This window comes from Entelurus aequoreus, linkage group LG24 (assembly GCF_033978785.1).
Source record: "Entelurus aequoreus isolate RoL-2023_Sb linkage group LG24, RoL_Eaeq_v1.1, whole genome shotgun sequence".
In the NCBI taxonomy this organism is placed as follows: domain Eukaryota; kingdom Metazoa; phylum Chordata; class Actinopteri; order Syngnathiformes; family Syngnathidae; genus Entelurus; species Entelurus aequoreus.
In genome coordinates, this window is record NC_084754.1 from 25065300 (window position 1) to 25076827 (window position 11528).

At 42.0% G+C, this 11528-nt stretch overlaps 1 protein-coding gene across 1 annotated transcript in view; it reads left to right on the plus strand.

Moving 5' to 3' along the window:
- Window positions 1-8352, plus strand: part of LOC133641514 (membrane-bound transcription factor site-1 protease-like) — a 47574-nt gene extending 39222 nt beyond the window's left edge. The window contains exons 17-23 of the mRNA XM_062035296.1: window positions 1762-1886; window positions 1987-2064; window positions 2147-2287; window positions 2468-2599; window positions 2704-2830; window positions 4533-4663; window positions 7331-8352. Coding sequence (XP_061891280.1) covers window positions 1762-1886; window positions 1987-2064; window positions 2147-2287; window positions 2468-2599; window positions 2704-2830; window positions 4533-4663; window positions 7331-7536 — 940 coding nt within the window. The 3' untranslated portion in view covers window positions 7537-8352. The remainder of the gene's footprint in view (window positions 1-1761; window positions 1887-1986; window positions 2065-2146; window positions 2288-2467; window positions 2600-2703; window positions 2831-4532; window positions 4664-7330) is intronic.
- The last annotated feature ends 3176 nt before the right edge of the window (window positions 8353-11528 follow it).

Consider the following 11528-nt stretch of genomic DNA (forward strand, 5'->3'; position numbering starts at 1 on the left):
ATGCATACGTCAGTTTAAAGATGAGAGCGGAGATTCCAGCGATTGTGCTCGCTTGCAAATTTCACTCAGACGGGACTTTAGGTAATACCGTTACCAAGATTTAAGCAAATAAATGACGTGCATTCAAGTAAAACCCTTAAAAAATGTTCCTGTCAGATATTTTGAAGATACAATTACATTTGCTCACAAGAAGTAATAACCTGTTCATCCAAAAGCGTGATTAATCTGATTAAAAAACGTAATCGTTTGACAGCAAGAGGGCTGCAGCTATTGATTATTTTAGGAATCAAGTTATCTGTCAATTAATTGTTTTTGAAAATCGAGTAATCGAATAAAACAGACTGAATGGGACCTTTAGGGATATTAGCAACATATGACGGATAAAATGCCAATAACATTGAAATTGCACTTTTACAACGGGAGTCCATCCATCCATCCATTTTCTACCGCTTGTGCCTTTTGGGGTCGCGGGGAGTGCTGGAGCCTATCTCAGCTGCATTCGGATGGAAGGCGGGGTACACCCTGGACAAATCGCCACCTCATCGCAGGGCCAACACAGATACAGACAATATTCACACACTAGTATCACATATTACTTTTATTTAAAAATAATAATTTAAAAAGTAAACAAAAACAGTGTGACCAGATGGACATGAACAAGGTAAAATATAACTAACAATCAATCAATCAATCAATTCCTTTATTGTCATTGTCATAATAACACTTAAGTCATACATGTCAACGAGGTTTTGTTTGAGCTTTTTCTAGCGGCATAGAAACTGCATTGAAGTGCAGGTTGACCATAGTTTACAGTTTAGCATTGTCAAGAAGATTGCGAATAGAGGGGAGTGGGGGTGGGAACAGTCAGATGTCTGATGGGTGTTACCTTGATGTTGCAGCAATGCAATGTCCAGAGCATAATTATTGAGGTGGTGAAGAGTGAGGTAATAAGATGGTCCGGGGCAGCAAAGGGGCAGGCTGTTCATTTAGCAGTCTCACAAAGAACCAAACCAAACAAAAATACACTGATAAAGTATGATAAATTGAGTTGTTATCATCAACAAATTTTAATAATAATAATACACACACAAAAAAAAAATTGTAAAGGAAGAAGGGTACAAAAATGTTCATTCAATGCTGTACAAGCAAAGGCGCTAGTGTTTCCAAAACTGGAGAAGCGCCTAACTGAGCTTTGAACAGTGTTGGTCAGAGTGTGTGTGTAATGTTTATTGGTAGAGTTTGTGAGTGACAGTGTATACAACAATTCACATTTGAAAATGTAATAAATGGAGAAGTGCTGTTTGGTTGGCTGTTTTTCCCCTCAAACAACTTGTTAGCATTAACATACGAACTGTAGATGCTTATATGTTCTCCCATGTCCCCATGTACTTGAATAAAACATTCGATATGCGAGTCAAATATATAAGATGACGTTAGCTACCAAAATATATGTTACCTTGTTTCGGCTTGTTTGCTGCTTTTAAATATGCTGGATGACTGCTGGCAATGTTGTATCATTGATCGAGTGCTATTGTGAAATGTCAGCTCTGTTTGACAGTGCATGCATTTCACCACAATGTTGGTCTTTTTCCACTTTTAAATTATCACAAAACCTCTCTCTCATTTCTCTGGACCTCTTTCTTTCTTTCTACCCACCCCCCGGCAGCGCAATCTGCATTACTGCATCATATTAGAAGTATTTATGTCCATATTTTGCTTTTTCTGTGCCTGAGAGCTTGTTTCTTTTGCAATCACTTGCAGGCAATGGTGGATGCCAGACACAGGAGGCGCTAATGTGCCTGCACTGAATGACCTGGTCTCAGTGTGGGGGATGGCATTTAGTGATGGACTATACGAGGGCGACTTCACTCTAGCAGACCACGACAGTAATAAACACACACAAACGTCTTCTCTGTGTAACATCAATTTGTAATGTGTTATTTTAAATAGTTTTTAAAAAATTTTTTATTATCTCTCACTTGCTAGTGTACTATGCCTCGGGCTGTAGTATAGCTCGTTTCCCAGAAGACGGAATAGTGATCGCCAAGAACCTGAAAGACCAAGGTACCTTCAGCCTTCTTTCAGTACATGTTAAGCAGTGTGTATCAGTGATGATCAAATGTATGCATGTGTGTTGTTGTCATAGGTCTGGAAGTGTTAAAACAGGAAACAGCAGTGGTGGAAAGAGTTCCCATTCTTGGACTGTATCAAACACCATCTGATGGGGGGGGTCGTATTGTTCTGTACGGTGACTCTAACTGTATAGACGATAGCCACAGACAGAAAGGTAAGTGGAAATGATGTATCACATTGTAATTGTATTAATGTTTGAAATTAACTGACACCCACCAACTTTTGTGCGGCAACTGTTCCATGCATGCAATGTTTCGTTTATTTTCTATTTTTTAAACAGTCTCAGCTAATCAGTTACATCTGCTTTTTGTTTTTGTGTATGTCGCTCTATTAGATTGTTTTTGGCTGTTAGACTCTTTGCTTCAGTACACCTCCTACAGTATGACGCCTCCCAGCCTAAGCCACTCCCACAGTAGGGTGGCATCTCCCACTGCCAGCGAGCGCCCACTGCCACAGAGATTGGAGGGTGAGCACTGACAATCAGTGTCGTACCAAAAATGCTATTTATTTTAATTTTCTTGTCAGATATCTGCCAGGTCTCATCAATACCTCTTTGTTCATTTTTCACAGGTAATCACCTTTATCGCTATTCAAAGGTTTTGGAGGCTCACCTGGGAGACCCAAAGCCCCGCCCCTTACCGGCCTGTCCACATCTTTCCTGGGCCAAGCCGCAGCCTGTCAATGAGACAGCACCCAGGTGGGTTTAACTAAACTGTATTGGTGGTCATCTGCACAGTAATGTTATAATACAAACCAGTCTCCTTTGAAATGATTGCTATTTTGATTGATGATTATTCATTGAAGGAACATAATTATAATTAAAGGCCTACTGAAACCCACTACTACCGACCACGCACTCTGATAGTTTATATATCAATGATGAAATCTTAACATTGCAACACATGCCAATACGGCCGGGTTAACTTATAAAGTGCAATTTTAAATTTCCAGCTAAACTTCCGGTTGAAAACGTCTATGTATGATGACGTATGCGCGCGACGTCAATCGTTGAAATGGAAGTATTCGGACTCCATTGAATCCAATACAAAAAGCTCTGTTTGCATCTCAAAATTCCACAGTATTCTGGACATCTGTGTTGGTGAATCTTTTGCAATTTGTTTAATGAACAATGAAGACTGCAAAGAAGAAAGTTGTAGGTGGGATCGGTGTATTAGCGGCTGGCTGCAGCAACACAAGCAGGAGGACTTTGACTTGGATAGCAGACGCGATATCCGACGCTAGCCGCCGACCGCACGGATGATCGGGTGAAGTCCTTCGTCGATCGCTGGAACGCAGGTGAGCATGAGTGTTGATGAGCAGATGAGGGCTGGCTGGCGTAGGTGGATAGCTAATGTTTTTAGCATAGCTCTGTGAGGTCCCGTTGCTAAGTTAGCTTCAATGGCGTCATTAGCAACAGCATTGTTAAGCTTCGCCAGGCTGGAAAGCATTAAGCGTGTATTTACAGGTCCATGGTTTAATAGTATTGTTGATTTTCTGTCTATCCTTCCAGTCAGGGGCTTATTTATTTTGTTTCTATATGCAGTTAAGCCCGATGCTATCACGTTAGCTCCGTAGCTAAAGTGTTTCGCCGATGTATTGTCGTGGAGATAAAAGTCACTGTGAATGTCCATTCAGCGTTCTCGACTCTCATTTTCAAGAGGATATAGTATCCGAGGTGGTTTGAAATACAAATCCGTGATCCACAATAGAAAAAGGAGAGAGTGTGGAATCCAATGAGCCAGCTTGTACCTAAGTTACGGTCAGAGCGAAAAAAGATACGTCCTGCACTGCACTCTAGTCCTTCACTCTCATGTTCGTCATCCACAAATCTTTCATCCTGGCTCAAATTAATGGGGTAATCATCGCTTTCTCGGTCCGAATCGCTCTCGCTGCTGGTGTAAACAATGGGGAGATGTGAGGAGTCTTTCAACCTGTGACGTCACGCTACTTCCGGTACAGGCAAGGCTTTTTTTATCAGCGACCAAAAGTTGCGAACTTTATCGTCGATGTTCTCTACTAAATCCTTTCAGCAAAAATATGGCAATACCGCGAAATGATCAAGTATGACACATAAAATGGATATGCTATCCCCGTTTAAATTTAAAAAAAATCATTTCAGTAGGCCTTTAAATTGTGCATGTTATGCTTTGTGAACGTAACTAATTAGTTAATGGACAGACCACCATTGTGTACACTTTCAACTTTTTCTAAGGTGTCTTACAATAAACAATTTCAGTAAGAAGGTTTCGTACACTTATTTTCTGAAAAAAAAAAATTTTATTGCCTTAATTATTTATTGGAATCCATTTGAATCATTCTGTACTCATAGTGAGTGTATGAGTTAAACTTAGACAAGGGAGCATTGATCTTGTGTTTTTTTTACTGTGTACCCTTTTCAGTAACCTGTGGAAACATCAGAAGCTTCTGTCTGTGGACCTGGACAAGGTGGTTCTGCCTAATGTGAGGCCTTATCGTCCCCAGGTCCGACCTCTATCCCCTGGGGAAAGTGGGGCCTGGGACATCCCTGGAGGTGAGAGTGATGATGATTTATTGTTGCGCGTGTGTATATGTGTATATGTACAGTCGTGGTCAAAAGTTAACATACACTTTTGAAGGACATAATGTCATGGCAGTCTTGAGTTTCCAATCATTTCTACAACTCTTATTTTTTTGTGATAATAATAATAATAATGGATTACGGTAGATTTATATAGCGTTTTCTAGACACTCAAAGCGCTTCACAGAGAAGTGAGAACCCATCATTCATTTAAACCTGGGGGTGGTAAGCTACTTTCATAGCCACAGCTGCCCTGGGGTAGACTGACGGAAGCGTGTCTGCCAGTTTGCGCCTACAGCCCCTCCGACCACCACCTATCAGCGGCACTGGGGGCTAGGGTGAAGGGTCCTGCCCAAGGACACAACGGCAGCGATTTGGATGTCAAGAGGCGGGGAGCAAACCTGCAACCCTCAGGTTTCTGGCACGGCCACTCTACAAACTACGCCATGCCGCCCCTAGTGATAGAGTGATTGGAGCACATACTTTTTTGTCACAAAAAACATTCATGAAGTTTGGTTCTTTTATGAATTTATTATGGGTCTACTAAAAATGTGACCAAATCTGCTGGGGCAAAAGTATACATACAGCAATGTTAATATTTGGTTACATGTCCCTTGGCAAGTTTCACTGCAATAAGGCGCTTTTGGTAGCCATCCACAATCTTCTGGCAAGCTTCTGGTTGAATTTTTGACCACTCTTCTTGACACAATTGGTGCAGTTCAACTAAATTTGTTGGTTTTCTGACATGGACTTGTTTCTTTAGCATTGTCCACATGTTCTCAATGGGGTTTAAGTCAGGACTTTGGGAAGGCCATTCTAAAACCTTAATTCTAGCCTGATTTAGCCATTCCTTTACCACTTTTGACATGTGTTTGGGGTCATTGTCCTGTTGGAACACCCAACTGCGCCCAAGACCCAATCACTGGGCTGATGATTTTAGGTTGTCGTGAAGAATTTGGATGTAATCCTCCTTTTTCATTGTCCCATTTACTCTCTGTAAAGCACCAGTTCCATTGGCAGCAAAACAGGCCCAGAGCATAATACTACCGCTACCATGGTTGACGGTAGCCTTGGTGTTCCTGGGATTAAAGGCCTCACCTTTTCTCCTCCAAACATATTGCTGGGTATTGTGGCCAAACAGCTCAATTTTTGTTTCATCTGACATTACATGGACAAAGATAAAACCTTCTGGAGGAAAGTTCTGTGGACAATGCTGAAGAAACAAGTCCATCTCAGAAAACAAACAAATTTAGCTGAATTGCACCAATTTTGTCAAGAGGAGTGGTCAAAAATTCAACCAGAAGCTTGTGGATGGCTACCAAAAGCGCCTTATTGCAGTGAAACTTGCCAAGGGACATGTAACCAAAAATTAACATTGCTGTATGTATACTTTTGACCCAGCAGATTTGGTCACATTTTCAGTAGACCCATAGTAAATTCATAAAAGAACCAAACTTCATCAATGTTTTTTGTGACCAACAAATATGTGCTCCAATTACTCTATCACAAAAAGTTGTAGAAATTATTGGAAACTCAAGACAGACATAACATTATGTTCTTTACAAGTGTATGTCAACTTTTGACCACAACTGTATATGTGTGTGTGCATTTGTGCGTGCGTGCGTGCGTGTACATATATATATATATACAGTATATATATATTAGGGGTGTGGGAAAAAATCGATTCGAATTCGAATCGCGATTCTCACGTTGTGCGATTCAGAATCGATTCTCTTTTTTTTTTAAATTGATTTTTTATTTTTATTTAAAAAAATAAATAAATGTGTTTTTAATTAATCAATCCAACAAAACAATACACAGCAATACCATAACCATGCAATCCAATTCCAAAACCAAACCCGACCCAGCAACACTCAGAACTGCAATAAGCAGAGCAATTGAGAGGAGACACAAACACGACACAGAACAAACCAAAAGTAGTGAAACAAAAACGAATATTATCAACAACAGTATAAATGTTAGTTATAATTTCAACATAGCAGTGATCAAAATTCCCTCATTGACATCATTAGACATTTATAAAAAAGAACAATAGTGTGACAGTGGCTTACACTTGCATCGCATCTCATAAGCTTGACAACACACTGTGTCCAATATTTTCACAAAGATAAAATAAGTCATATTTTTGGTTCATTTAATAGCTAAAACAAATTTACATTATTGCAATCAGTTGATAAAACATTGTCCTTTACAATTATAAAAGCTTTTTACAAAAATCTACTACTCTGCTTGCATGTCAGCAGACTGGGGTAGATCCTGCTGAAATCCTATGTATTGAATGAATAGAGAATCCTTTTGAATCGGGAAAAAATCGTTTTTGAATTGAGAATCGTGACCCCAAGAATGGATATTGAATTGAATCGTGGGACACCCAAAGATTCACAGCCCTAATATGTATGTATATATATATATATATATATATATATATATACATACGGTACATATACACACACACTGTGTTGGCTCTGCAATGAGGTGGCGACCAAAAAGTACTCACGACCTGTGCATATACGTATCTGGGAAAGACATTACATTTTTAAATACATTTTAAATGTGGAATATATGCATTGATGGTTTCTAAATATGCTTTATGTGAACTTATACCTTTTATCTCCACAGGGATAATGCCTGGTCGCTACAACCAAGAAGTGGGCCAAACCATTCCTGTCTTTGCCTTTTTGGGGGCAATGGTCGTCCTGTCCTTTTTTGTGGTCCAGCTCACAAAGACCAAGAGCAAACCCAAACGCAGGAAACCCCGCATTAAACGGCCCACTTACCTGCAGCAGCAGCAGCAGACAACAAGTGGGAAAAACCCTACAGTTTGACCAAAAGTGCTGCTTGGACAAGTGGACAACTGGGGTTGACTCCATCATAGATACCTTGCTTAAAGTGCAGCCACCTGGAACGTGTGGAACACAACAAACGTGCATTAGCGCAGTGAGGAAGACTTTGGGTGGCGGTTGGACTCCAAGTGTCTTGAATACTTTAAGTGTTTTCATGCCAATTGTTGAATTGAGGGCAGTCTGTGCTTGTGTGTGTTTACAGAGTTAGGAACTGTTACACATCATGTTCAACACACACAATACATGCCTCTTTCAGACTGCCAACTTAGAGCTTTTTTGGACCAAATTGAACTGCCTGACTTTTATATTTATTTAATTTGGTTGTACCCTGACACACACACTTCACACACTGACAAGCTAAAATAGTTGGCATACCCCGAAACAAACAACTCACACATACAGTTATACTCAAAATTATTCAATTGTGTGTACTATTTATTTGCAAGTGTTTTTTTTTCAAGATTTAAATAAAACAACAAAACACAGTGCTAAAACATATAATATTACATATGATCACTTAAAAATTAAAATGTGTGTGAGAACTGTACATACTAAGACTATCCCTATCCCAAAAACCTTTGGATGCATATGTTATATTTCTGTTCTTAAACTTTGTATAATAATAAACTGTGGTTTGTCGCTGCTGTGCTAATCATCCAACTTATGATTTCATCTTAAAGCAACCGTGACAGACTTTCAAATATACTACATCAATAAATGACAAAAAAACAAAACAATGTCACAAATACTCTCCATACTCCAGATTAGAGTACAGTACTTTGTTGGCATGCTGTTAATGGATTATTTCATATTTGTATAAAAAGGGTGGATTTATGCAAGCTTCATTAAATTTGTGTGAGCACAACCTCCAAGTAATGGTCAAACTTGAGCTTGCCTAACTCTCATGTGCCCAAGGAACATGCAGTTCCACTCTTTTATTGGCCATGGCCTTGATGTAGTTCTCAGAAGTGCCACCAAGTGGTGCAAAATAGCAATTCCCTCAAGTGGCCATGCAGTATAGTGTACTCTTCCATCATCACTATGGGTTTAGTCTGAAGCTTCATTGGAACTTTGAAAGTCTTTCAAAACATGGCGGCTACGGAGGACATACATATTTTTTTTTATCATTTCCGCACTTTCAGACCAAAATATATAGTCATCCGCTTCACTGGACGAAGTTTCCCAGACAAGTGAAAGTGGCAAGTATCCAGGTGTTGGGATCGGTTCGTTTAATAATTTAATGATGACATCTTTTATAAATCATGAAGTGATTCAATAAATCACGAAAAAATGACGTAAATTAAAACAAATAATTCAATATTGACACTGATCATACAGGGAGCGGACCGCCACGATCAGACAGTCCGATACCCCATACTCTGAGCACTCCCCACAGGACTTCCCGGGGTACACGGTCGAATGCCTTCTCCAAGTCCACAAAGCACATGTAGACTGGTTGGGCAAACTCCCATGCACCCTCAAGGACCCTGCCGAGAGTATAGAGCTGGTCCTCAGTTCCACGACCAGGACGAAAACCACACTGTTCCTCCTGAATCCGAGGTTCGACTCTCCGGCGTAGCCTCCTCTCCAGTACACCTGAATAGACCTTACCGAGAAGGCTGAGGAGTGTGATCCCCGATAGTTAGAACACACCCTCCGGTTACCCTTTTTAAAGATAGGAACCACCACCCCGGTCTGCCAATACAGAGGTACCGCCCCCGATGTCCACGCGACGTTGGTCCGCATTGCCGGCAGTAAGTCGGACACGTTTCCAGTGAGGGTTGGACTCCGGCAAGGCTGCCCTTTGTCACAGATTCTGCTCATAACCTTTATGGATAGAATTTCTAGGCGCAGTCAAGGCGTTGAGGGGATCCGGTTTGGTGGCTGCAGGATTAGGTCTCCGCTTTTTGCAGATTATGTGGTCCTGATGGCTTCATCTGGCCAGGATCTTCAGCTCTCACTGGATCGGTTCGCAGCTGATTGTGAAGCGACTGGGATGGGAATCAGCACCTCCAAGTCCGAGTCCATGGTTCTCGCCCGGAAAAGGGTGGAGTGCCATCTCCGGGTTGGGGAGGAGATCTTGCCCCAAGTGGCAGCTGAGGAAACTTAAGGTGCCGACCGAGATGCTGGTGCAGTTTTACTCAGCCATCATAGAGTCCATCCTGACCTCCTCCATCACAGTGTGGTTCCCCGGCGCCACAGTCCAGGATAAGCATAGACTGCAGCGCATCGTACGTGCTGCTGAGAAGGTGATTGGCTGCAAGCTCCCATCCCTCCAGGACTTGTTCTCCTCCAGGACCAGGAGGCGTGTGGGTCGGATCACAGCTGACTCTCCTCACCCTGGACACAAACCACAAACTATTCTCCCCTCAGGCAGGAGACTACGCTCCATCCAGACCCACACCTCCCGCCACCTAAAGAGTTTTTTCCCCTTGGCCATCAGGCAAATGAACAATAACTCCTAACAGTAGCTCCTTGAATTCCTTCTAAGTCTATCTGATAGCTCAGTTACAGCTCTTTTTATTACCAAATATGTGTTATATGTGTTTTATGTTGCACGATTGCACCAAGAAAAATTCCTAGTTTGTGAACCCGTTCTCAAACAATGGCAATAAAACTATTCGGATTCTGATTCTGAAGTGGAGGAATTCAAGTACCTCGGAGTCTTGTTCACGAGTGAGGGAAGAGTGGATCGTGAGATCGACAGGGGGATCGGTGCGGCGTCTTCAGTAATGCGGACGCTGTATCGAGCCGTTGTGGTGAAGAAGGAGCTGAGCCGTAAGGCACAGCTCTCAATTTACCAGGTCGATCTACGTTCCCATCCTCACCTATGGTCATGAGCTAGAGATAGGGTGAGAAGCTCTGCCATCCGGGGGGAGCTCAAAGTGAAGCCGCTGCTCCTCCACATGGAGAGGAGCCAGATGAGGTGGTTCGGGCATCTGGTCAGGATGCCACCCGAACGCCTCCCTATGGAGGTGTTTAGGGCACGTCCGACCGGTAGGAGGCCAGGGGGAAGACCCAGGACAAGTTGGGAAGACTATGTCTCCCGGCTGGCCTGGGAACGCCTCGGGATCCCCCGGGAAGAGCTGGACGAAGTGGCTGGGGGGAGGGAAGTCTGGGCTCCCCTGCTTAGGCTGCTGCCCCCGCGACCCGACCTCGGAAAAGCGGAAGAAGATGGATGGAATTCGATATTGAAATACATAATTAAATTTACTTTAACAGTTCGATAAAGTAATGGCAAATTTAATAACATGTATGAAATAAATTCAAATTACAATTAATGACACAATGAAGTAAGTATTTAAAGATCTAATTTTGGCCCTCCACATATCGATGCCGATATTCTTTAATGTAAATATAAATTCCTCCCAGCAATGTGATGAATGTGACATTAGTAATAAAACAAAACGATTTAAAGTGCTGAACAGATCATTTTATTAGTGGACGTAATAGAGACAGTGTTTAAATTATACACTATATTGCCAAAAGTATTTGGCCACCCATTTAAATGATGAGAATCAGGTGTCCTAATCACTTGGCCCGGCCACAGGTGTATAAAATCAAGCACTTAGGCATGGAGACTGTTTCTACAAACATTTGTGAAAGAATGGGCCGCGCTCAGTAGCTCAATGATTTCCAGCGTGGAACTGTCATAGGATGCCACCTGTGCAACAAATCCAGTCGTGAAATTTCCTCGCTCCTAAATATTCCACAGCAACTCAGTCACCAAGTGGTAGGCCACGTAAACTGACAGAGAGGGGTCAGCGGATGCTGAAGTGCAAAGAGGTCGCTGACTTTCTGCACAGTCAGTTGCTACAGAGCTCCAAACTTCATGTGACCTTCCAACTAGCCCACGTACAGTACGCAGAGCGTTTCGTGGAATGGCCGAACAGCTGCATCTTAGCCATACATCACCAAGTTCAATACAAAGCGGTGGTGTAAAGCACGTCGCCACTGGACTCTAGAGCAGTGGA